The 27,125-nt window shown below is 40.0% G+C and overlaps 1 protein-coding gene across 1 annotated transcript in view; it reads left to right on the plus strand.

Annotated features, from left to right (window-relative positions):
- The window catches only part of CD109 (CD109 molecule), a 115,338-nt gene that overhangs the window by 54,205 nt on the left and 34,008 nt on the right, over nucleotides 1-27,125 (plus strand). Inside the window, exons 6-21 of the mRNA XM_074947991.1 lie at nucleotides 1,674-1,713; nucleotides 2,768-2,852; nucleotides 6,223-6,319; nucleotides 7,751-7,889; nucleotides 8,294-8,403; nucleotides 10,627-10,866; nucleotides 12,480-12,581; nucleotides 12,683-12,745; nucleotides 13,990-14,166; nucleotides 17,387-17,539; nucleotides 18,277-18,351; nucleotides 18,920-18,980; nucleotides 20,574-20,706; nucleotides 23,405-23,522; nucleotides 25,074-25,187; nucleotides 25,777-25,995. Coding sequence (XP_074804092.1) covers nucleotides 1,674-1,713; nucleotides 2,768-2,852; nucleotides 6,223-6,319; nucleotides 7,751-7,889; nucleotides 8,294-8,403; nucleotides 10,627-10,866; nucleotides 12,480-12,581; nucleotides 12,683-12,745; nucleotides 13,990-14,166; nucleotides 17,387-17,539; nucleotides 18,277-18,351; nucleotides 18,920-18,980; nucleotides 20,574-20,706; nucleotides 23,405-23,522; nucleotides 25,074-25,187; nucleotides 25,777-25,995 — 1,926 coding nt within the window. The remainder of the gene's footprint in view (nucleotides 1-1,673; nucleotides 1,714-2,767; nucleotides 2,853-6,222; nucleotides 6,320-7,750; nucleotides 7,890-8,293; nucleotides 8,404-10,626; nucleotides 10,867-12,479; nucleotides 12,582-12,682; nucleotides 12,746-13,989; nucleotides 14,167-17,386; nucleotides 17,540-18,276; nucleotides 18,352-18,919; nucleotides 18,981-20,573; nucleotides 20,707-23,404; nucleotides 23,523-25,073; nucleotides 25,188-25,776; nucleotides 25,996-27,125) is intronic.

Below are 27,125 nucleotides of genomic sequence, written 5' to 3' on the forward strand. Positions count from 1 at the left end.
GTCGAGATCTGACCTTCCCTTCTAGATTCCACCAAATGACAAGGGCTGTGGAATCCATTCAGATAGGCTCCAACTCCCACTAAGCTTCAGAATCTTTGAGACTGACTCTTGAGATTTCATATAAGGCAACAACATTCTCTTGAAATCTTACTTCAAAGCCAAGCTGTGGACAATTAGTTGGACAGAACAAATACCTACATTTGTTTTACATTTTCAGATGAACTCTGGCATTACAAGTGTATATTAACCAATGGCTTGTTGGTATACTTTTGCTTCAGATAAGACAAATTAGGAATATTTCATTCTTTACATCATGTTTTAAGCCTCTTTTCCACAATAGCATCTGTTTATTGGCTCTGGAAAGCCGAATGATCAGTGAGATCCAAGATACAAGACATATTAACTTAGCAATTGTCTTAATGTTTCTTTAACTGATCTGTTGTTTATCATCAGAGAATGCTCATTAATATATCCCATATGGTTTAGAAAGGAGCAAACAGAAATATGAGTGATTAATGCATCCGTCTTGAAAGAAAGTTTAATCATGTTATTCCACGTGTTTGTTTGCAGGTCATCCTGAACTTTATAGACTGTAAGTCACCATCAGTAAATCAGCAGTCAGACCATTGCAATGTTGGCAGTGTCTTTTAGCGTAACAATGCACAAGTTAAAAGTTCCATCAAGGGTTATGTGCGCAAAGAGGCAACGGACATTGTACTATCAGCTGCAATGACTTTCATTTTAGATTAAGAGAACAATAGAATAAATGAAATCAAAAGTAAAGTCTCAGAGGGAGAGCACAGATTGTGTGTCTCTTTGGACAGTCTGCCCTAGTCTCTGAGAACAAAAATGGCTTTTGATTTCTAAATACCAGAATAGAAGTTTAAAAGTGCAGTGCACAGAAAACCGAAACATTACAGTCACATAGCTAAATGTGCCACATAAGGGTTACTTTTTTAAACTGTGATCCTGGAGAAAATCAGGAAGCAACAGAAGGAATTAGAAAGACGGAAAATAGAAAGGAGAGGCCTTGAGCAATGTTATATATTGTATAGAAAACTTAGTTCTTCCATCCATTTGTTTTAATCCAATAAACAAAAGTAATTGAGCTAAGTTCAGCCCTGACATATCTCCGTTGAAGCCAGTGGAGATGTAAAATGATACTGGTCTATTTAGTAAAGTGCTTTGCGATCTAAAATATGAACAGTGCTATACAAGAGCTAAGTATTATTATTTATTAAGGAAACTAAGCAGTTCAGGACACACAGGGCTAATAGAATCTTGCAGATTTACTGAGTTAATGAAGAATTTTAAGATTACTTGAATACCTCTGCTCTCTTGTCTTAGATTTAGATTATAAACTCTTTGGGGCAGGGATCATCTGTTCATTGTGTGTATTTACAGCGTCTAGCATAATGGAGCTTGTGATCCTTGACTGGTGGTCTCTCTATGGTAAATAAATAAATAATACTTATCTTCACTGACATAAATCAATATTTGGTTCTTTGTTATGTCATTATTTAAAATGGCACAATTTCAATGACTATAACTTAACTTGTAGGCTGAAATCTTGCTTTTTTTGACTTGAATGAGTGTGGGACTGGGCTAGAGTAGATATAACGAACCAAATAATCTAAGCACAATTTTATATACTTTGTTTTGTTTTTCTATAGGATCAAACTCATTATCAAAGATTTACTGTGATGGAATATGGTAAGTGTGGTCCATGTGCACTCAGAGACAGAAAATTGTAATCCTTCTTTTCTGGCAATGGGAAAGTATTATATTGTGTCAAGATGACAACGGTGCTCAAATACTACATTGATGGGTGTCTTTTTTTAAGTGCACATCACAATAATTCCCATACTTCAAATTGATTCCTGTGGAAGAGTGTCATTCTATTCTTCAGGTATCAATATCTGGCATTAAACACTTGGAGATAAACAATTACTTGGTGACATACGGACATGAAACCCCACTTGCATCTCCTACCTCTCTGAAACTGACCCACAGCTTGCAGGATCAGGATGTCATTTAGTAGTTTAATCAATGATATTTTGGATAAAAATTGGAAAAGTGGTAGAAAAAACAGTGAGGACTTCAGTTTTCCAGTATCTCACCAACAGCAATTAGAGGATATAGATTGTGCGGGATGTTCCCTGCTTATCTGAATGCATGATTCCTGCTCTGTGCTGTGAACAAAGGCAATAACTCCAACTGAAGTCACTGCTAATATGCCGCGAGGAGGCATTCTTAACTTTGAAATGATGATCAGTGTGAACTGAACTAGAGCAAATGAAACCCTATCATCTGTGTAGTCTTTTAAGTTCACTGATAGTACTGTAAAGACTGAATTGATGAGTAGTCTTTTTTTTCAAGTCTGACCTGAGAGAGAAAGGAATGATACCTTAGTTCTCAGTCCTGCAAGTGTCTCTGCACAAATGGACCTCCATGTCTGCTTGGAGACTTATCAAAGTCAGTTTGGCTCTGTATGGGTGCAGCAGTCTGTGTGTGGTTCTCAGTGCAGGATCAGCCTTAGATGCATACCAATTTTGGTTCAAAATACATGTTCTACCTGATGTCCTTTAGGAAGCTGTAGTAATGCAATCTGTATTACAGTGAAATCACTCGTCCATCAGACTGATGGGAGAATCCATCATCATTACACTGAAATACCCCTATTACTTAAAAAATTGATACTTGCTCTCCTGAGTATGAATTTAATACTTCTGATATGTTTTAATGTTAGCTTTTGATTTTTTTGTAGTGTTACCAAAATTTGAAGTTACTCTTACAACATCATTATATTATCCTTTGAAAGACAAGGACTTTACTGGTATTGTCACTGCAAAGTAAGTAAATCATAAATTTACACAACTCTCTCATATATAATTCATATATATTCATGTTACTTTATGTTATAAAGTAGTTATAAAGTTATAAATCAATCATAATATGGATTTTAAAAGGTGACAAATGAGTGTTTCATCCCATTTCTAATTTAGATATTATTTATTGAACATGAGAGTGTGCTTAGTGTGGCACAAACATGGTGTATGACCAGAGAATTTAGAATCTACTTTTAAAAATGGCAGATTACTTCTCCTAAAGTGGTGGGAAAAGGAGATTAAAGGAGGAATAATATTCATGTATAGCTCCATTTTATTTGAAACAGTTCAGTCTGGATTTCAAGAGAACTGAAATTGCAAGTGATCAGGGAGGAACTGAAATGTAATAAACATTTGTAAAGCATTTTGAAATTCTTAGATGCATGTTGCTACAGTAGTGCTAAGTATTGTCACTATTAAAGGTTTATAAATATTTGTTAATTGCAGCTGATTCTCTTTCATTTGCTTTAGCGCATTTAGCAGTGTTTGTTGTTGTTATTCATTATTTTAAATCTGTTACAGTCCACTGTTCGACAGCCCAGGACAGTTATGCACTGTGACAGGCTCTTTCACTGATCTGTGATAGTGTCACTGGGCTGGGAGTGAAAATAAGATCTAGTCCTCCCATCCCTCTCAAAAACCCTCATACCAAAACATCCCAAATAGAGTTTTCTGTAATTCCCAAAGGCAGATGAACTAGAGAGTCCATGAAGTTTACAAGGGACTTTGCTGTTGCCAAGCTATGTTACATGGAAGACACTCGCATACTGTGGAGATGAGTGGACTTAGAAACCCATAAGATAGATGGCTAAGATACTTTGATGTCTAGAATTTGCCAGTGTGAGTCGGGGTTCAGTGTTATGTATATAGGTTTACTTAACTCTTCCATTTAACCGTGATAGAATGGTTACAGTTGTGACTGATGGTTGCAAGGCAGTCAGTTTTGGATGTCAGAGGATTCTGTGAATTTGAATCCCTTGCAATTCTGAAGTTTTATTGGTCCTAGCTGTATACTGGGCATGGCTTTCCCCCAGTGATATTTTTATGATAATTCAAGTATACTGTCTTTGGATAAAAAAGCATTGAGATTTACACTGTCTTCAGATTTGTCAGTTTCTTTTTATCATCTTTGTAATATTACCAGATTGAGATATGAAAGACACAGGGATAGAATCATAGAATATCAGGGTTGGAAGGGACCTCAGGAGGTCATCTAGTTCAACCCCCTGCTCAAAGCAGGACCAATCCCCAACTAAATCATCCCAGCCAGGGCTTTGTCAATCCTGACCTTAAAAACTTCGAAGGAAGGAGATTCCACCACCTCCCTAGGTAACGCATTCCAGTGTTTCACCACCCTCCTAGTGAAAAAGTTTTTCCTAATATCCAACCTAAACCTCTCCCACTGCAACTTGAGACCATTACTCCTTGTTCTGTCATCAGCTACCACTGAGAACAGTCTAGATCCATCCTCTTTGGAACCCCCTTTCAGGTAGTTGAAAGCAGCTATCCCCCCTCATTCTTCTCTTCCGCAGACTAAACAATCCCAGTTCCCTCAGCCTCTCCTCATAAGTCATGTGCTTCAGCCCCTTAATCATTTTTGTTGGCCTCCGCTGGATGTTTTCCAATTTTTCCACATCCTTCTTGTAGTGTGGGGCCCAAAACTGGACACAGTACTCCAGATGAGGCCTCACCAAGGTCGAATAGAGGGGAACGATCACGTCCCTCGATCTGCTGGCAATGCCCCTATGTACACATCCCAAAATGTCATTGGCCTTCTTGGAAACAAGGGCACACTGTTGACTCGTATCCAGCTTCTTGTCCACTGTAACCCCTAGGTCCTTTTCTGCAGAACTGCTGCCGAGCCATTCGGTCCCTAGTCTGTAGCGGTGCATGGGATTCTTCCGTCCTAAGTGCAGGACTCTGCACTTGTCCTTGTTGAACCTCATCAGATTACTTTTGGCCCAATCCTCTAATTTGTCTAGGTCCCTCTGTATCCTATCCCTACCCTCCAGCGTATCTACCTCTCCTCCCAGTTTAGTGTCATCTGCAAACTTGCTGAGGGTGCAATCCACACCATCCTCCAGATCATTTATGAAGATATTGAACAAAACCGGCCTGAGGACCGACACTTGGGGCACTCCACTTGATACCGGCTGTCAACTAGACATGGAGCCATTGATCACTACCCGTTGAGCCCGACAATCTAGCCAACTTTCTAGATTAGATTATAGCTGATTAATGTAACTCGTATTTTTAGGTCTTCCAGCCTGTCCTCTAAAAAGACTGCAGTTGCTGCAGACTGTTGTGAAAGTTTTTCCTGGAATTAGGATATTTGATGATATTTTCCCAGCGTCTCTGTTTTAAAATCTCTGTAACAGTTGCCAGTGTAATTCCTTATTGATTGTACAATACTAAAAGTGCTTACTTGCAGGTTTACTAACAATATTGGCCCAGAGTCACTCTTTGATTTGCTCTTTTTAATTTCCCTTGCTGTTGTTTGAGGTCTGAGTCTGATGAGCTATTGTTTTTTCTTAAACATAATCTGGAAGCATTTGCGGAAAAGCAGTTTAGTATCTGTGCTTCACGATAATTGAACTAAGCTTCCCAATGACATTCAAAAACCTGAATTTGTTCTAGCTTTCAGATTAAAATTGAAAAGACTTGTTTACGGTTTTTAATTATGTTTGCCTGGGGACTTTTTTGGAAGAATGCTAGATCAATTTATTACTTTGTGGTTACTTTTCCAGGCATATTTTATAAATTGGGGTCTCCATCTGTATTAGCTCCATCTAGTAAGATTAGTGCAATCCTCAAAGGGCACACAAGATCCTCCCTCACAGCCTTTAAACTCTACTGCACTAAAATTGTGCAACATTCACATTTTGTTCAATAGAATTTTAAAAGTTTGACATTTTCTTATTTCTTGTGGGTTAATGTCATAATTATTATGAAATGATAAAATGTAAAAAGTCTGACCAATTATTGTTTTTCTGTAGTTATTTTGATATTGATTGATCTCAGATTGTCCAGCACCTTGCTATGGATGAACAGTGTTTTATAATAATAATGGACTTCCAAGTGGCTGTGGGGGAAAAGGGCAGTATTTTCCACTTCTGTGCACATCCCCCACTCACAATCTGGGGGCTCATGCCCTTGATGAATTTCAACTGATGCCAGCTTTAAAAGCTTCTAATCATTTCAAAGTACAAATGTGCTGTAGTTTTATTTAATGCCCTCAGATACATTTTTTTCTTTATTCTTCGGTCTTGTACATTCTTCAGAAATCCAAAACCATGTGATAATGGTTCATATGATCTCTCTTGTCATGTTTCAGGTATACTTATGGAAAGCCAGTGAGAGGAAGTGTAACAGTCACTTGCATTCCTGTGTCCTATTGGGGGAGCAAGAGAAATGTTACTAAAACATTGGAGGTGAGTCTTTGTTGACAATTCGTAGAGTCCTTATGAACGTAAGAACTTTGCTTCTGCATCCACTTCACTGCCCAGATGAACTATTGGAATAAACCCTCATCAGTAATTATCAACACACATTCTGTCCCCACTGGGAATCTTTTCTCCTGTTGCCTCCTATTGTGTTGCTCACACACTGCTCTTTGTTGATTCTCCTGTTCTTTTCTCATAAGCCACTCCAGACCTTTTTTTATATCGCCCTCTGTACTTGAAGCATCTTTCCTGACCCTGAGCCAATCATCAACATTCTCCTTTACACCTTTCATCTAAAGTCATTTCTTCCTGTTACTCTTCCATTGCTGGTCCCCATACCTGCCTGTTTTTCTCCCAACATTTTAATGCATTCAATAAATTGAAAAGAAAAAGCCAACAGAAACTCCCTCACCCTTATATGGGACTAACAAGATGTATGTATCTTGTCTCAATTATGTTATGTGCAGCAGCCAGCACATTGGGGCCACAGTCATAATGGTACAGCTGGGTTCTACCATTATACAGATATTAATAACTAATAAGCATATCCCACAGTCTTTCACCATTGTAACCTTTGTTATTCTGTTAATCTCTGCTCATAGAATCATAGAACATCAGGGTTGGAAGGGACCTCAGGAGGTCATCTAGTCCAACCCCCTGCTCAAAGCAGGACCAATCCCCAATTTTTGCCCCAGATCCCCAATGGCCCCCTCAAGGATTGAACTCACAACCCTGGGTTTAGCAGGCCAATGCTCAAACCACTGAGCTATCCCTCCCCCCTCACTTTTTGTTTGTATAATTTCTCACTATGCTATGTCTCAGTAGGTGCTCAGTACTTTATTCATAGATTTTAAGGCAAGAAGGGACCATTATGATAATCTAGCCAGACCTCTTGTATAACATGGGCCAAGTATTTGACCTAGTAATTCTTGCATCAGGCCCATATCTTATGGCTGAGCTGGTCATATATTTTAGAAAGACATCCAATCTTGATTTAAAGACTTCAAGTGATGGAGAATTAACCACATCCTTTTACAGGATCATATTCTCCAGTTCTAAGCTTCTTGGGCAGGGACTTGTCATTTGTATTTCACTATAGAACACATTGCACTAATAATCTGGCAGTGTATAGATAATGAATATTCATAATAAAACATCAAAATTTGCCAGGATCAGACCCTATTGTCGCTTACAGTTAAAAGACTTTTATTGTTGAAACAAGAATGATGATTACCAAAACAAAGTGTTAATATCTTAATTCATGAACTGTAATTGTAGTTTTTTATTGAGGGTACTATCCAATTTAACTAGAAATAATGGATAAAAAAAGTTGTTCTGATTTTAAGTGCTTTGAGTTTTGATGACTCCACTGGAAAAAATCCAGTCAAACAAATTAAGATCGTTGTTTTCTCGTTATAGATAAATGGATCTGTGAACTTCACTTTTAATTACTTAGAGTTTGAAAACTTATCTACTGTCCAACATGCACGGTATCAGCGTGATATAGTTTACAGAGGGCCAACAGAAATTATAGCTGTAGTTACAGAATCACTTACAGGTATGTTACTTACTATGTGATGTTGTTATAGAAAACAAATGATCGAACTTATATCCTAGCAGTTTGTTTATATGCAGAAGGGCTCAAAAAGCTGTACCCTTCAAATCACGGGAGAGAGTAGGGAGGATGGCAAATGTGTGGAATGGAGCAGTGTAACTCACGGAAGTACTGTGCAGCCTTAGGGATCTGGTGTTGAGGGAAAGGGTACCAGTGCGTATGCCTGGATTGTCAGGGCACTGGAGTCCCCAGTGGGAAGGATAGTGACAACAGTAGAAATGGAGGTGATTGGAATTAATATTTTAAATAAAGAGAGTTTCCTCAGCATCGTGAAGAGCTGGGAGAAGCCTTTCAGAAGGATTATACATGAAATCATGTCTTCTGAACACTCATGATTACTCCAACAGGAATCACGCAGAATGCAAGCACCACTGTATTTCCAAAGCAGAATGACTACATCATTGATTTTTCTGACTATGCTAGAGCTCTAAAGCCTTCTCTGAACTTCACAGCTACTGTAAGTTCTTCTATTTAATTATGGTTTGTTCATCAAGATAGTTCTTGTGTAAGAAAAATAATCAGTGTTCCTTTTATGGTTCTGCTTAGCTAAAAATGTCTGCTGAGTGTTAGGGGGAATTTACAAATTTATTCTAAGGACACCTCTTATTTCATTGTATTCATGCCAGCAATTTTAGCATGAGTGTCATTTGCACTAGAAAATTATAAAATAATAGGAAATGTTGTAGAATGGACATTGGCTCAGGTATGTGGAATATATTTGGAGATGGTTGGTGAAGGCTCTTGAGGAAAAGAAATTTTTCACAGAGTCTTTAGGATTTGCATCAGGGCTGATTATTTTCCATTTTGATACCTATTTTTCTTCAGTCAGAACACTCTATAGCTAGTCTGGATTTTTTAAATAACTCTGTTAGCTAATGAATCTCGTGTTTTTACTAACATATGCTTAGTACTTAGCTGTTTTATAGAATCTTATAAAACTTATTTATCCAAACACCTCCTTATGTAAAAACCTCCTGGTTTCTGAAAGTGGGCTATGTCCTTTGTGTTTTTCTTTTTATCTAAAGCCCTGTCATCTAACTAAATCTCATGTTCCCAATTCTAGACAGATAAAAGGGTTTCTACTCTATGACAATGTCAGTATTTAAGAGGCAACCACAATTGCACCATGTGAAAGGGAAATACTTTAAAGCTTGTTGAAATGAGCCAAGTGAATTTTTTTTCGCTGAAGCTGTGTAAAACTTGGATCCAGATAGATAAATGGCAAGTGCTGATTATGAGCATTCACAGCAGACCAGCCTAACCTCACCATTTAGCTGAAGACTATGGCCTCACAACAGGTGTCTTTGGCTTTTGGTTCTTCTCCCTTCCCTTACCATCCTCTCAGCTTGCTCCCAGCCCTCACCCACTTTATCCTCCAAAGCAAGACACAGGGAGGTACTGGAGGAAGCTGGTACCAGTGCTGAGCAGCTGACAAGCGAAGAGAGGGATTGTCAGCTATCCACACAAAAGGAGCAACTACTGATAAGTGGAGCTCTGAATATGAGATACACACAGAGGAAGGCAAATTAATGGACTGCGGGGTGAGGGAGAATTAACAGTCTAGTGGGAGGGATAGGCTTTTAGATGAGGGAGGGAGGGAGAGAGATGAATTGTATGTGTGTGGGGGATGAATTTATGGAGTGTGGGATGGAGAGGAGACTGGATATGCTATGGGGGAAGGGATTGATGGAATGTGAGAACTGATATAATCTGTGAAGGTAACTGAGGGATTTGAAGTGGAGAAGTTGTGTACTGGGAGGTGCTCATTTTGGTACTTCATGCAAATTTTGTGCAGTTTCTTTTCCTCTGGCTTTTTGATGAGCCCATGTCTGAATCAGTTCTGTTCCTCCTACACGTGACTTAGACATTGGACTAACCCTTGTTGCTACTGGGGCTCAATGTGCATACTTAGCTGTGGGGTGCTGCGGTGGTTTCACAAGAACACTAGTAATCTTCACAGTTGGAAAGGGGACGGTTTCCCATCATGCCTGCTTTGTCTTGCTTCCCATTCCATTTACCAGTCAGAGTCAGTATTGTAGAATCGTAGAAACACCGGAAGGGACCTAGAGAAGTCTTCTAGTGCAACCCCCTGTGCTGAGGCAGAAACAAGTAAACCTAGACCATCCCTGATAGATGTTTGTCCAAACTGTTCTTACAGCGCTCCAGTGATGGGGATTCTACAACCACCCTTGGAAGCCTATTCCAGAGCTTAACTATCCTCACAGTTAGAAGTGTTTCCTAATATCTAACCTAAATCTCCCTTGCTTCAGATTAAGCCCATTACTTTTTGTCCTATCTTCAGTGGACACGGAGGACAATGATCACTGTCCTCTTTATAGCAGCCCATAATATATTTGAAGACTGTTATCAGGTCCCTTCTAAGTCTTTTTTTTTCTCAAGACTAAACATGACCAGTTTTTTAACCTTTCCTCATGGTCAGATTTTCTCAACCTTTTATCATTTTTGTTGCTCTTCTCTGGATACTCCCTATGTGAAATTTCAGACCTGGAATTTGAGTTATGGAGTTGAGGTGTCCTGATAGACATATTACAAACCTGAAGATAACTGCTGTTTAAATAATATAATCATGTCATAAAAACGAATGTATGGTTACATCTTATGAATCCTGGATTTATGTTGTGGCCTGTGTTATGAACACTTCCTTGTTTTTTGTTATTAGCTAAAAGTAACACGTTCCGACAAAAATCAGCTGACGGCCGAAGAGAGACAAAATTATGTCACAATCACTGCAGAACAGTCAGACACTGTTCCTCACCACGCTGTGTTCTCTATGTACAACAATGGAGCAGTGCAGCAGAGAAATGAGACAGTGCATATCCTAAATTACACTGTCCCAGAAAATGGAATCATTCACCTTGAGGTCCCGGTTCTGACTAATACGATGAATCTGCTTATTAAGGTATTGTTTACATCATGAAAACTCAAAGCATTAATCCAGCACAATTCAAAGAATGAGACTATAGTGGCTTTTCAACAGTACATTGCCTCTGACTTATGCAACAGCTGGTGTGGGGAGCAATTATTTATTGTTTGTATTACAGTAGCACCTAGGCTATTGTCCTAGACACCACATACACAGCGAGAGAGAGTGCCTGATACTAAGTATACAAGACAGACAATGATGGGGAAGGAAATAGAGGCACAGAAAGGTGAAATGGCTCACCCAGTGTCTCACACTAGGTCAGTGGCAGAACCAGAAATAGAAGGCAGGTCTTCTGTTGTGTAGGCTAGTGCCTTATCCACTTGACTGTGCTGTCAGAATTCTGATCTTCATGGGGGAGCTTGCAGATATTGGTGATTAGCCCTAGAGGAAGAAGAGGGAAGGTATAAATCTACTTGTACATCAGGTGATTCCCTGTCTGTTTGTTTGCATAGCTCACTTGATGAAGGGCACAGTGAATGCTATCCCCTGTGAGGAGGGTAAGGGAGAACAGGGTGTTAAAATAAGAAGTGGGATTAATATTCAGGTCAAGGCCATGTGTAGTGACAAGCTTCTGAGATCTTTGGAAAATTGTGATTGTACCTGGTTTGAGTTTGAGCTATCTCACCAGCTGTTGCTTTTCTAGATGAAATTCATGGGGCCAGGTTCTGCTCTAAATCATACCACTGTAAATCTAGAATAACTTTATTGGCTTCAGTAGAGTTACTCTGGATTTTATACCAGTAGAACTGAATGGAAACAGGCCACAATGTGAATAACTGTAGTTGATATAAACTAATGGGAGATATGATCAACCAAGGAATTACTAATGTTATTACTGATAGTGCTTTAAGAAAACCTGAAAACTGATCAGCACTCAGTTGCTTATTGAGTCATTGCTTTAAGTGACATGCCATACATGAGTATTATGAGAATGGCAAGCACATGGCCCTGAATGTCCTTTTTCAAGGGCCTTTCTAGGGTCCCTGCAGTTTTGGTGGGGAAAAAAAAAAGAAAAAAAAAGGTGTTATGTAACCCCCTTGCAAAACCTGCCTGCCTGGTCAGAGACTGTGGGCAGCTGGACTGGTGAGAATGACAGCACGTATGGGGATCAGGGATCAATGCATCTCAGGCCAGTCTCATGTTGCCACTTTCCCCTTCCCACCACCTCAGGTAGGTTGTCCCCAAAAACCAGGAATCTCCCAGTTTCTTAAGGTTATTCCTGGCTTGCAGTAAGGTTGTCGAAAAATCTATCCCCCCTGTTTTGTAAACTTGCTTCTGAGCTGCGCCGAGCTCTGCTGAGCTGCTACAGAAAGTGAAGAGGCACCTTCACGCCCTCTATTTAATCTGCCAAGCCAGTCCCAGGTGTACCTTCTTGTCCATGCTCTTCGCCATGAGCTCACCCATCCCCATGCCTCATGTCTTGGTTTTTCACTTTGATAATCTGGCCACCCTAACTGTGTTGAAACCATATGTATATAATATATATAACATTTTCAGTCTGTGTCATACCGTATATAATGATAGTATATACGTGAGCAGTAAATAAATTTTATAATTCTAGTAACAGCCTTTTTTGTATTGTCTTACAGGCTAGTTTTCTTAATAGTGAAACTAACATAGCAATTCACGGTGTATTCAACTCCCCCAGCATGACTTACCTCCAGATAAAAAAACCAAGACAAGATGTAAAGGTAACACATGTTCATATGAAGCTATACTTGCCAATAAAACATTACTGTCTGGTATTCATCATGGACACCTATTTATTCCTATCATCGTGTTATTTCTCTAGGTTGGGATTCCTTTTGAGCTGAGTGTTGCAAGCAACAAGCTAATAAAGGAGATCAGTTATCTGGTAACGTACCAATTTTACATGTGTATGACTTGAGGTGATTGTTACCAACCTGAGATAAATTCAAATGAGTAAAAAAATGTGGTTAAATATTTGAGAGATTTGATTATTATTGATTTGCTCGGTAAAAACAGTGGATCCAGTCCTTACTTTGTATTTGCTCAGTCCTTACTCAGAGGGAGCCCCACTATCTGCCTCCTTGGAGCTGTATGGGAGAGGCTGCTCTGCCATTCTTTTAAAGGGAGGAGTGTGTTCTCCTCTGTTTCAGGCCAGCTCTGTTAGCTGATGAGCCTTAGTAGCAGTGCCAGCTCTCATCAATTAGATTGTGCCCATCTACTGGGCAGGGGTGCATTTCCAACCCTTCCACCCCAAGAATCCACATGGGGTCACAGCACATTCTAACCCCTGATGATCAAGATGCTTGGTGTTAGATGCATAGATTTCTATTAACAGCAAGCTGACCAAGTGTGACCTTAGAATCTCACATTTGACCTGAAATAGAAAAAATAGATTTGTGCCCTTTTTTATAATGTAAAAGAAGGCTACTTTTTTTTAAAAAAATGAACAGTTTGGAAGTCTGGTGGTTCTTCTTGTTTTTTATGTCTTAGGAATAAGAGGAATGTTAAGTATGGTCTTTCGTTGGTTTTGTTGGGGTTGGAGGTCTGAAATGTATATTCGTTGAGCTTTCCCAGCACTGAAATGAAGAATGGTGTTGAAACATTAACAAACAGCGCTTTTCCTCCAAATGTTTATAGGGAAACTGTTTGTGGTGTTAAAAGAGATGGTCAAAAAACAGGGGGGAAATGTCACAATTTTTAAAAAATTTCTCCCACTTTTTTCAAAACATTTGAAAATTTCCTACTAGCGCTAGATGTCACAAACAAACAGCCCCCCTCCATGTTTCAATCTGTCTAGTTAAAATTACCTCCCTTCTCAATTAGATTTCAGTTGCTTGATATCTGCAATGTCACAATCCTATTATTTCCCCAGTTGTCCGGAGAGTCTTCCAGAAAAAAAGGCTAGTCAAGACGTGAGTTTCTAATGTAAAATAATCCATTTGCCCTCTCCTCCATATTCCCCCGCAAAAGCCAACCAACCTTCTCGGGCCTTCTCCAAAAAAGGGCACAGATAACCTTCCATAGAAAATATGAGCTGTCTTTAAAATTTATTGCAAAATAAGGGACAATTTGTGATTGTAATACAGATAGTATCTTCTTATAACTTGGACATTTTATTTTCCCTTTCAGGTGGTAGCTAAAGAACAGATTGTGGCTGTAGGCACAGAGGTTTTGACAACGTTCACTTTAAAACCAGAAAATTCCTGGGCTCCTGTGGCGTGTATAAGTATCTTTTATATTGATGAGAATGGGGAAGTTGTAAATGATGCCCTGACTCTGCCAATTCAGCCTGTTCTTGAAAACAAGGTAGTAAATCAAAGACTGAGTTTGAGATGACTTTCTTTATGTGTCTTACATACTAAGTAATAGTTCAGAATGGAAGATTTGCTGATAAAAAAATCCTCCTCAATGTAGGCCTGATTCAAAGCTCACTGAATTTAGTGGAAAACTCGCACTGACTTCATTGGCAGTTGGTTCAGGCCATAAGTGAAAGACTGTTGGAGGAGACATTGGGAAGATACTGGTATCATAGTAAACCAGGAGAGAGTTGCTTCAACTATGATTCCCCCAGAACTGGACTAGAGAAAGATTCAGAAGGGCGATACTCAGAACATACAAGTGTTGTCCTCTCAGAGGAGCAATACTCCCAGCTATGTTATGAATCCGGAAGGCAGAAAACAAAATGGAATGAACACGTTTCTGCTGTGTGGAGAGGAACCAAACTGTGGAAAGGCTGCATAGAGGGACTGTTTTCCCCTCCCTCCATGAATCATGAGTACAGCCAGTTCTCTTTGTGGCAATACAGAAGTGGCATTTGGGAAAAAGTTGGCCAGTGGAAATTTTTCTCCTGTTCAATGGAGTCAAACGCGTTATGGCTAAAAGGGCTAATGTGATCCTTGGATGCATGAACAGGGGAAACTTGAGCAGGAGTAGGGAGGATATTGTACCTCTGTATTTGGCATTGGTGCAACCACTGCTAGAATACTGCATCCAGTTATGTTGTCCAGAATTCAAGAAGGATGTTGTAGAGGGGTCAGAGAAGAGCTATGGAAATGATTAAAAGATTAGAAAACATGCCTCATAGAAGCTCAATATACTTAGCTTACAAAAAGAAGGTTTAGGGGTGACTTAATTACAATCTGTAAGTACCTACATGGGGAACAAATATCTGTTAATGGGCTCTTCAATGTAGAAGATAAAGGTAGGATACAATCCAATGGCTGGAAGTTGAAGCCAGACAAATTCATACCTGAAATAAGGTGTACATTTTTAACAGTGAGGGTCATTAACCATTGGAACAATTTATCAAGAGTTATAATAGATTATCCAACACTGGCAATTTTAAAATTAGGATTGGATGTTTTTCTCAAAGATATGCCTTAGGAATTATTTTGTGGACGTTCTATGCCCTGTGTTGTAGACTATCACAATAGTCCCTTCTGGCCTTGGAACCTATAAATATGCTGAACAGTTTTATTTGGAACCAGGAATCGGGTGGAAATTGATCTGGCTCGTGCTTGTGAATTGGTTAGCTATTCTCCATTCTCTTCACAATGCTATTCCATCCTTGGGAGCTGAGCATTGTTTGTGGTGTTATAAACAGGTTGTGTGGCAAGGTGGTCAGAAAGCTGCCATACCCTACATGTGACACATTCCTGCTGTGTTGCATATCTGTTTTCTTAAAAGTTCAATAAATTAAAAATAGCAATAAAGAAAGGTAATGTAGCTGAGAGCTAAAACTCAGAAGTTTAAGATCAGAAACAGGAGAAGATATTTGTAACAAGAAAGCATATAGAGCCTTATCCAGCTCCATTGAAGTCAATGGGAGTCTTTCCATTGACTTCAGTGGTGCTGTATTAGGCTCCTAGTGAAGATTACAGTATACTTTATATTACAGAGATAGGGCCTGTTCTTGCAAACCTTTGAGTAAGGACTTGTCTTGTGAGCATGGGTTTGTGGGAACAGGCCAAAATCGAAGTATCTGTTTAAAGTGCAATTTAAAGATGAGAAAACCAGGCAATCTTAAATACAGAGATAATGGAAAATTGGGAAGATGAATTAATGGGAATTAAATATTAGCCAAATGGTTTCAGCCACTGAAAACTTCAGATTTGGAAACCAATGGGATATAATGAAATAATTGATCTTCTTCAAAGCTACAAAAATTCCCAAACTATTTCTACTTCTCTTTGTGAGGCATAGCTATTGAAATTTCCTAAGTGCAGCAGAAACGTGATCAGTTACTTCTGGGAGTAACTTATAGCCTGTTCTTGCATTTCATTTCAATAAATAACTTGACAACAGTGTTTTGAATGTCATTTAATCCAAACCCATCTCTCTTCATGAATCAGTCTGTTGTCTTATTTACAGCATAATAAGCAGTGATAATCATAGGCGCCAACTTTTCCCCGCGCCGGTGGGTGCTTGACCTCCCCCGCCCCACTCTACCCCTACCCCGCCCCCATTCCAACCCCTTCCCAAAAGTCCCTGCCCCAACTCCGCCTCCTCCTTGCCCCTACTGGACCCCTTCCCCAAATCCCTGCCCCGGCCCCACTTCTTCCCCGCCTCCTCCCCGAGTGCGCTACATTCCTGCTCCTGCCCCCTCCCTCCCAGCGCTTGCTGCGTGAAACAGCTGTTTTGCGGCGGCAAGTGCTGGGAGCTAGGGGGAAAAGTAGGCATGTGGCGTGCTCAGGGGAGGAGGCGGAGTGGAGGCAGAGGTGAGCTGGGGCGGAGGGGCGGGGCTGGGAGCTGCCAGTGGGTGCAGAGCACCCACCAATTTTTCCCCATGGGTGCTCCAGCCCCGGAGCATCCACATAGTCGGCACCTATGGTGATAATCACATTTACTTTAGCCATTGATAGTATGTTTGCCACTGGCCCAGACTTTTCACAGTGAATGTAGTTCTGGGAAGACCTGTTTCTCTCCTTAAATGCATTTTTCCAGTCAAGAGTTTAGAGTAAAATTTGGTTCTCCAATGAAGAAAAGGGCAAAATTATTCATCTGAAACAGGAGTACTGAACGGGCATCTGTTCCTCAACCCCCTATGCAAATACTGGGATAGCTGTAGAAGGGCCGGTTGGAACCTGTGGGGCTGGTTTGCAGATTGAAAGTGTAACCCACTGGTCAGAGTGTGTTACACAACCCCCTCTGTGCCCAACCCACAGAGGATGTGAGTGTGACTGCTCCGGCTACAGAATCTGGTGCTTTAGCTTCGACTCATCCTTTTAGCTCTAGTGGTCCCTTGAATACTTGTTATTGGCCAAGATAGTGGCCATCACAGAAACAAAGGATGTCCATGGGGGTGCTGGTGCTTACCAACTACAGAGTGAAGGAATCTGAGGGTTTGGGGAGCAGCATGTAAACCCTTAGTGCCTTCCAAGAGTTGGTGGGAACCATGCCTTCCTCAGCCAAACCAGATTCTCAGCCACAACTAATTAAAATAAAAAGCTCATGATTGAAAGCTCTTGGCTGACCCTGAAATATTAACGTGTAATTTAAACCATCATCATTTTCTTCTTTTTCTTAGATCAAAGTATCTTGGAATAAAGATAAAGTCAATCCATCTGAGAAAGTCTCCCTTAAAATCAGTGTAACTGAACCCAGTTCTGTAATTGGACTTTCAGTTGTTGACAAAAGTACAAAGCTCCTTGGAGAAAGTAGCGACATTACAGAAGACAGTGTAAGTAAAAGAAAAAAGCTTTGTATACAGTGTATTTCTGAAAAGTATAAGGTTATGGAAATGTAACAGTTTTTATGTTTTATTTTATATAGATATAAATAGATAAGTATAGAATGCAACTTTGGTACTGATCTTGCAACCTTTATTTGTGTGAACAATTCTTACTCATTCAAGTTGTCTATCAACATTAGTGAGCTGCTTAGGAATATACTATTTGTAAGATGAGCCCCTTTATTTGGAATTATACTTGTTCTGTCCTGTAAATTTTCATTCCTTAGATATGCTAGCAGACTAATATTCCAATCAGCATTTCATCTTTTTCCAACACTTTTGAACTTTGTCCATCAAACTGCTCACAGTCAAATCATTTTTCTTTTAGAAACAAATAACATAGGAAAGCTCTTCACACATGCCCACCGCTTCCCACAGCTCCCATTGGCCAGGAACGGCGAACCGCGGCCACTGGGAGCTGCAGGGGGCTTTGCCTGCGGATGGTCAACGTCTGCAAAATGTCTTACGGCCCGCAATCAGCTTACCCTGATGGGCTGCAGGTTGCCCACCACTGGTGTAAGCCATTATTGCCTAACGCCATTCATATGGTAACTCCAATTTTCCAGAGGCAAGAGATCTACTATTTGAGGGATAGCTCTGCAAATTAACATCCTGTATAGTACATTTTATTTAAAGAATTGCACCCTGCTTTCACAATTTGCATTCTTTTATTTTTCTTTTCTTAGGTGCTCCATGAACTACATTTGTACAACACAGTACAATATTTTGATGCAATCAGAAGTCCTCTCAGTGTCTTTCAGGTATCATTTTTAAATCTAGAAGTTGGATTTTTTTCTCTTTAATTGTACATACTCTGCAGAAGGAAAATATATTAAATACTCCTTGTAAAGTTTGAAAACTGCAGACAATCCACTGTTTTCATAGTTTCTACTGTGTTTGTCAAGAGAGCATCAAGTTGTTTTGGGGGAGAATTTAATTTTGTTTTACAAAAGTCTAAAAATGAAAGTATTCACAAAATTTTAATAGATAATAGTGAAATTCATCACTGTGTGCCCATTTCAAAATGAAAGCATGCAGATGAACTAGCAGCCCACTGAAGTCTTTGTACTTAATTCTTTTTTTCTTTAAGCCAAAACGTCATGCCACCTAAGTGATGTCTGATGGTGTGGTAAGGATTCAAAGTCAGAAAATAGCATTTGTTGTGCCATGCATTTGACTTGCTAAAAATTGACTTTCATTTTATTTTAAATTGAGTTTAATTTAAAAAAGAAAGAAAGACATTTAAAAAGAATGAAAGAAACGAAAAATAAGAGAATGAGTACTTTACATGTCCTGTACTGAAATATATTATATGTTTTTTTTATCCAGAAATGCAACCTTTGGGTATTGACTGATGCAAACCTTCCAGAAGACAAGAATAATGTTCTCTGTAAGTAATAAAAATTGGCATAACCAAACCATTGCTATCTGCTAGGTCCAGGAGAGTTAAAGATAAACAAACAGGGCCAAATTCTGGTTGGTTACACCAAGAAAAACCCAGAGTCACGCCACAGAAGTCATAGATTTACCTGTATGTAAGATGTTGTAATATGGGAGAATTTGGCCTACATGTTTTATCTTTTATTTGAATCACTTTCTTTAATAGCGTGTATTTTGCATATTTGTCAGGATTACATTGTTGTCTGAGGTGACAAAAGATCCATCGGGGCTTGAAGACAAATTCCTGAAATAGATATTTCAAATACAGACCCTTCCTCCACAGATGGAGAGGGTCCCTTTGCAGCGGAACCAATGTGGTTCAGCTGTGCAGCTTGGGTGACTAGATTTGTGTGCAATGTACTGGAGGTGAGTTGCATTCTGCATGAGCTCATTGCGTTGAGCCTGCAGGGCTACTACACAGATCCTTTCCTCCTCTGTCTTATATGTGTGGGTACATAAGACCTTACTTCATATGACTGAATAATCTCTGCGGAACATCTCTGCAGTTACTTTACAATCTAGGGAGAAGAATTTCTCTCATTTATGCTGCACCCAGCCCGGCTAAATCAGATTCTGGGCACAAGATTAAGCCTTAAGAGTCCGATCCTGCAAATTCTTACTCACATGAGCAGTCTTAACCACTGTGACAAGGCCCACTGAATTAATCTCTAATGACTACCCTCATGAATAGGTGTTTGCAGGACTGCACCCTAAGATTTTCAGAGAGTTTTGGGTATAAATATGGGGTAACACTTTCATAAGAACTTAAATCAATTGATGGGACTTAGGCTCCTAATCAACGTAGGTGCTTTTGAACATGGGACTTAGGCTAGTTTGCATTTTTTCCCCATGGACTCTATGGTTTCTGTCCATGCTACTGCTGTCTTGACACAAAGTGGCTGAAAGGGGCCTGGACCTGAGAAGTGCTTTGTGTTTTCAACTCTCATTGAGTTAAACAGCAATGGCTCAGCACCCCTAGTATAGTTATATTCAGACTATATGGAGTATATGTATACCCCTAAAGAGGCCATCTAGGGTATGTCTACGCAGCATTTGGAAGCAAATGGGAGTGAGCCCCCCACTTTGGGTTGATAGACTTGGGCTGGTGGGGCTCACACTAGTGCTCTAAACAGCGCTTTGAGGTTGTGGCTTGGGTGGAGCTTGAGGTCTGAAGCCCACCCTCCTCCCTAGCCTTCAGAGCCTGAGCTCCAGCCAGAGTTGCAACTTCAAAGTCCTGTCTATACAGCTACATTTAGAGTGTAGCACAAGACCTGCTAGCCCAAGTCGGATGACCTAGCTGGGAGACTTGCTCCTTTTGCTGTATAGACATAGAGACCTGCCAAACTTAAATTTTGTGTGCAATGCTTTTGTGTTTAAGTGAAAATAACAGTGCCATAACACTAAATTCAATTCAGAAATACCATGTGTACTCTTACCAAACTTCTTGTGGGTTTGTAAATAATTATTCATGAAACAGGGTGCTAATTTGATTTTGTTTTGCTACGTAGTTTTCTGATATTTGACAATATTTTTAATTTTGTAGATGATGAGATGATACCCTATAGTGCAGATTTTGATGACTATCTAGGTACTGCAGGCGGATTTCCTGCTTTCAGTAGTCCACATGTAAGGAAAAATTTCCCGGAGACTTGGCTTTGGATTGACACCAATACTAGGTAAACACTTAGAGAAAAACAGAGATTTTTACTCTTACTTGCTCTGGATTTCTGACATACTTTAATTATTTTCCAGGGGCATGTTGCACTATTACATTTTAAATAGTATTCTGCATTGATCCCTATTACTATTTATATTACAGTACCACCTAGAGGCAGTAACTAAGATTGGAGGTCCACTGTGCTAGGCATTGTACAAATACATTTTAAGAGGCAATCTCTGCCTGAAGAGCTTACAATCTAAATGAACAACACAGAGAAAGGGTGGGGAAAGGGAAGTAGTATTAGGTCCCTTATACAGATGGGTAAATGAGGCAAAGGGAGATTTGATGATTTACCTCTGGTGACACTGTATTTTAAAAAATCCTATTGAGGTTGCAGAAACAAACCATCCTGATGTGTAGAAAGAATAGTAAATATGGCAGGCGACTAGCTTGGCTTAACAGTGAAATCCTTGCTGATCTTAAACACAAAAAAGAAGCTTACAAGAAGTGGAAGATTGGACAAATGACCAGGGAGGAGTATAAAAATAATTGCTCACGCATGCAGGAGTTAAATCAGGAAGGCCAAATCACACTTGGAGTTGCACTTAATGTACTCAATGCACACATGTACTCAGTGCATTTTTTGCCTCTGTCTTTACCAACAAGGTCAGCTCCCAGACTACTGCACTGGGAAGCACAGTGTGGGGAGGAGGTGACCAGCCCTCTGTGGAGAAAGAAGTGGTTCAGGACTATTTAGAAAAGCTGGACGAGCACAAGTCCATGGGGCCAGATGCATTGCATCCGAGGGTGCTAAAGGAGTTGGCGGATGTGATTGCAGAGCCATTGGCCATTATCTTTGAAAACTCATGGCGATCGGGGGAGGTCCCGGATGCCTGGAAAAAGGCTAATGTAGTGCCCATCTTTAAAGAAGGGAAGAAGGAGGATCTGGGGATCTACAGGCCAGTCAGCCTCCCCTCAGTCCCTGGAAAAATCATGGAGCAGGTCCTCCAGGAATCAATTTTGAAGCACTTAGAGGAGAGGAAAGTGATCAGGAACATTCAGCATGGATTCACCAAGGGCAAGTCATGCCTGACTAACCTAATTGCCTTCTATGATGAGATAACTGGCTCTGTGGATGAGGGGAAAGCAGTGGACGTGTTATTCCTTGACTTTAGCAAAGCTTTAGATATGCTCTCCCAAAGTATTCTTGCCAGCAAGTTAAAGAAGTGTGGGCTTGATGAATGGAGTATAAGGTGGATAGAATGCTGGCTAGGTCATCGGTCTCAAGGGGTAGTGATCAACGGCTCGACGTCTAGTTGGCAGCCGGTATCAAGCTGAGTGCCCCAAGGGTCAGTCCTGGGGCCAGTTTTGTTCAATATCTTTATTAACGTTCTGAAGGATGGCGTGGATTGCATCCTCAGCAAGTTTGTAGATGACACTAAACTGGGAGGAGTGGTAGATACGCTGGAGAGTAGGGATAGGATACAGAGGGACCTAGACAAATTAGAGGATTGGGCCAGAAGTAATCTGATGAGGTTCAACAAGGAAAAGTGCAGAGTCCTGCATTTAGGACGGAAGAATCCCATGCACTGCTACATACTAGGGACAGAGTGGCTAGGCAGCAGTTCTGCAGAAAAGGACCTAGCGATTACAGTGGACGAGAAGCTGGATATGAGTCAACAGTATGCCCTTGTTTCCAAGAAGGCTAACGGCATTTTGGGCTGTTTAAGTAGGAGCATTGCCAGCAAATCGAGTGACGTGATTATTCCGCTCTATTTGGCATTGTTGAGTCCTCATCTGGAGTACTGTGTCCAGTTTTGGGCCCCACACTACAAGAAGGATGTGGAAAAATTGGAAAGCGTCCAGCGGAGGGCAACAGAAATGATTAGGGGACTTGAACACATGACTTATGAGGAGAGGCTGAGGGAACTGGGCTTGTTTAGTCTGCAGAAGAGAAGTGTGAGGAGGGATTTGATAGCTGCTTTCAAGTACCTGAAAGGGGGTTCCAAAGAGGATGGATCTAGACTGTTCTCAGTGGTAGCAGATGACAGAACAAGGTGGAGGTTTAGGTTGGATATTAGGAAAAACTGAAGCACTGGAATGGGTTACCAAGGGAGTTAGTGGAATCTCCTTCCTTAGAGGTTTTTAAGGTCAGGCTTGACAAAGCCCTGGCTGGGATGATTTAGTTGGGGATTGGTCCTGCTTTGAGCCAGGGGTTGGACTGCATGACCTCCTGAGGTCCCTTCCAACCCTGATATTCTACATTTCCCTGATTCTATGACACTAAAATCTGTGGTAGATGCAGAAATTAAATCCTACTTTACTGAGCCCTAGTCCAGTGTCTTAACCATGAGACGATCCAAAATTGCTAAATTGGTGACACAATCTGACCCGTACTGTGCTTCAATACATGACACTCATTTAACTAAGCATTAGTATCAGGCGCTTTAGGAAAACAGCTGACATCTGGAGGGTATTTCTATAGAATATAGAGGGATTTATTGTCTTAAAGTGAATAATTTTTAATTCACCATTTAATTATTACTTTGGGGCCTAACAAAAACATTTTTACAGAAAGTTTGGACAAGAAGAAAAGTAAACAACAATCTTTCCAGTTAAGAATTCAGACTACATTTATGGTCTGTCTTAAACATTTAATTTACTGACCATTAAATTAATGCTTTTGAAATTCGGATGTGTTTTTCTCTTGTTAGATCCAGCAGAGATACAACAATGGAAGTTACAGTACCTGATACCATCACTTCTTGGGTAGCCAGTGCTTTTGTAATATCTGAAAACCTTGGACTTGGAATTACGACTGCTCCTGTTGAGGTAACATAGTACAATATAGTTCCAGTTTATGTTAGTGGTAACACCCCAGTTTATTATTTTCAGTTTTATATTGTAACAAGAACAGTAGCAACCTGATTATTTTAAGAAGGAAAACAAGACTCATTAAATACAATCAAATTTTAAGCAGAGCTGCACACTGAAATCAGTGGAGAGGTCTCTTTTAAAATCTATGGTACCATATTCCTCCTTCTCCTGTAAGCATAAATAACTTTAATACTGCAGAGTGATATACAGTGATTCTGTGCCTTTGGGCGTCTGTCTTTGTTGGATTATAAGTGCATCTGCTTGCTGCCTCCTTTCGTTTCTTTATTTCACAGCTTTAGTTAAAAAATGTTGTATTTTCAAAAATATACCTAATATAGATAAATCTTAAAAATACAAACCAAAAATTACAGCACTTGCAGAAAGCAATACATAAAGAAGAAAAAATAGATTATTAGATGAGCCCATTATTTTGCTTTCTAATATATTCTTCCCCATTGGCATGAAGATAGCGCCATGTAGAGACAAGTTTTTAAATCGTCCATTGCTTAGGCATCCAAAACAGTTGAAAGTCATGATTTAACAGGATCCCAAATGATGGGAAAGGTCAAAGCTTTCAAACCTGGATGTCTGAGGTTAGACTTTTAAATCATTCTAGGCACCTAAGATCTGAAAATGCCAAGAACCCAGCTACTCCCATGTGAACAGGGCTAGAGGGTATGTCTACACTGCAGTAAAACACCTGTGGCTGGTCCGAGCCAAGACTCCAGCCTGAGCCTGACCATCTACACTGCAATTTAATAGCCCTGCAACATGAGCCCGGGAGCCCGAGTTAGCTGACAATCGGGAAGCCACAGGTGTTTTATTGCAGTGTAAACATACCCAGAGAGTCCTCGGAAACAGGCATTTGCTATTGTACTAATAGTTGCTTTGGCTCCTGCTTCAGTCCTATCATATTACTGCTAGGGCTTCTGGTTTTCACGGTTTGTTCATTTCATTTTTTGAGGCTTATTTTTAGCAGTTTTTGAGTTCTATGTAGATGTCTAAAAACTGGGGTTTTGGGGGGCTCTCTCTTTGTGTTGTACTGAGTAACCTTTTTGTAATGTTCCCTAGCGTGCTGTAGTGTCACACTGTTTCAAACAGCACTATGGTAAAGCTCAGTAGAGAATCTTTAGTGTGCATCAGCATGATCCACACAGACCAATTAATGTGCAACACATTTTAGAAATCATGCCTCTCTAGTCCACATTACTGCTCTACATAGACAAGCCGTTAACTACAAGTAACTATTTCTGGTGTTTGGTGATTTTTGGATAAACACTGTTTTCATTTTTTTATTGGCTGTTTTATTGGTTAAAACCAAAAATCAGAAACCCTGCATATTACCCAATGCTAATTGTCCAATATAAGTAAATTTGTTCTCTAGTCCAGGTTTACCAATGGGAAAGTCTAATTAGAAAGGATCTGAATCTAAACTGTCTGTAGCCAATTTAATAGCTAATATATGACCACCAGGGTTCACTGTTGTATAATGATTTTGTTTTCCAGTTAGAAGCTTTTCAACCCTTTTTTATTTCCTTGAATCTTCCTTACTCGGTTACCAGAGGAGAGCAGTTTATTTTGGAAGTAAACATCTTCAATTATTTGAAAGAAGCAACTGAGGTAAATATAGGCAAACTCTCTTTTTTGTTAGTATTTTTTCCTTACCATTTTGCTACACTCTGAAGTTTGTCAGCTCTTCTGGAGGTACTCTTTAATATATGAACTATATGCTACAGGAGTCAGGAAAATCTAGTTTCCTACATGTAAATCATTGCACCCAAATTTGTCAAATGGACTATTTGTCTTTGGCATCCTCTGAATGGGATTGGCCAGAAATAGGATACTGGGTTTGATGGTTGGATCTGGTATGACATATAGTGTTTTCCTGAGCCCTTCCATTTGGTGAATGGCAGTCCCTGTGAAGTTCTGAGTATCTTCAGCTCCCATCGACTTCCAGTTCTTTTTTTTTCTTCTTTTCCTCTTGTCCATGTTTTCTTGCTCTGATTCTTGGATGTTGCCCAGACACTGCAAGGCTTATACATACTATAATGATCATATCTCCTTGAGATCCTTACTGTTTCTTCAGTGATAAATGGTACAACTAAGACATATTTTTAAATACACACAGAAAATGACAGTTTATAAAAGGGAGTTCCTAAGATTAACACCCTTTTTCCAGTTAAAAATATTAATTGCAATCTTTTTATAGGTTATGGTGACTCTTGACCTCAGTGACACATTTGAAATTCTTATTACATCCAATGAAATAAATGCTACAGGAAACCAGCAATCTGTGTTGGTACCAAGTGAAGATGCAAAGACGGTTAATTTCCCAATCAAACCAAAAGAGCTGGGAGAGATTCCTATTAAAGTGGCAGCAATATCACCCACTGCTTCAGATGCCATCCTCCAGAAAGTTTTAGTGAAGGTAAATATTCAAAGGCATAGATCATGTCAAGCATTCAGAGATGGTATCCCCTTAAACAGGAGAATGTTGTGAAAAGGCAGACCAATGGAATATTTATTTATCTGCATTTTGACCTGAAGCTTTCAGAATGGGTAAATGTTATCAGAAAGTTTATCTTTTAAAGAACTCCTTCCTTAACATGGTTTAGACTGCCTTTTAAGAAATATAAACAAAAATATAGCTAAATTTGACACAGTTGACTTTATTTCAACAGAGCTTTAACATGACAAATTCTGTATTCTGGCAGGGGAAGAAAGTTAGCCAAAAAGTTATTCATAAATAAAATAAAGGAACTAAAATTCTCATCCAAATTCTGTATGTTTTACACCACTGTGACTCTATTTAAGTGAGGTATAAGTGCCCAATCCTATAACACTTGCTCAAACAAGTTATTTTCACTCGCAAGAGTAGTCCCTTTAAATTCAGTGAAATTTAATAAGGGTTCAGGCTTGGGCTCTAAGGGTGAAATTTACCCCTATATAGAGGACAAACACATCATACTCTAAACAGACTTGTGCTGGCACTGTCTAAGGATATGTCTACATTGCAGCTGGGAGCCAGCCATGCAGCCAAGATAGACAGACTCGTGCTAGCTCAGGCAGACTAGCATGCTAAAAATAGCAGTGTGGATGTTCCAGTATGGACAGTGGCTGGAACTAGCCACCTGAGTCTGGGCCTGCCTGATCCCCTGGGTCTAAGCTCTGGTCTCTAGCCCGTGACACCAGTCATGCTGCAGCATGCACATTGCCATTTTTAGTGCGGCAGCTTGAGCAGAGGTAGTGCAAGTCTGTTTGGGAGTCATGCTTGCAGCTGCAGTGTAGACGTACCTGAAGGTACTTATATGGCCCCCATTACTGTCATGTCTGAGCACCTCACAATCCTTAATGTATTTATCTTCACAACACCCTGAGAGGTAGGGAAATACTATTATCCCCATTTTACAGGTGGGGAACTGAGGCCGAGAGAGGCTAGACAACTTGCCCAAGGTCACATAGGAAGTCTGTAGTGGAGTAAGGACTTGAACCTGCGTTTGTGGCCATCTCCCTAACCATTGAAACCATCCTTCCTCCCACCACTTTGCCCTCTCCACA

The sequence above is a fragment of the Natator depressus genome, chromosome 3, assembly GCF_965152275.1.
Source record: "Natator depressus isolate rNatDep1 chromosome 3, rNatDep2.hap1, whole genome shotgun sequence".
Lineage (NCBI taxonomy): Eukaryota > Metazoa > Chordata > Testudines > Cheloniidae > Natator > Natator depressus.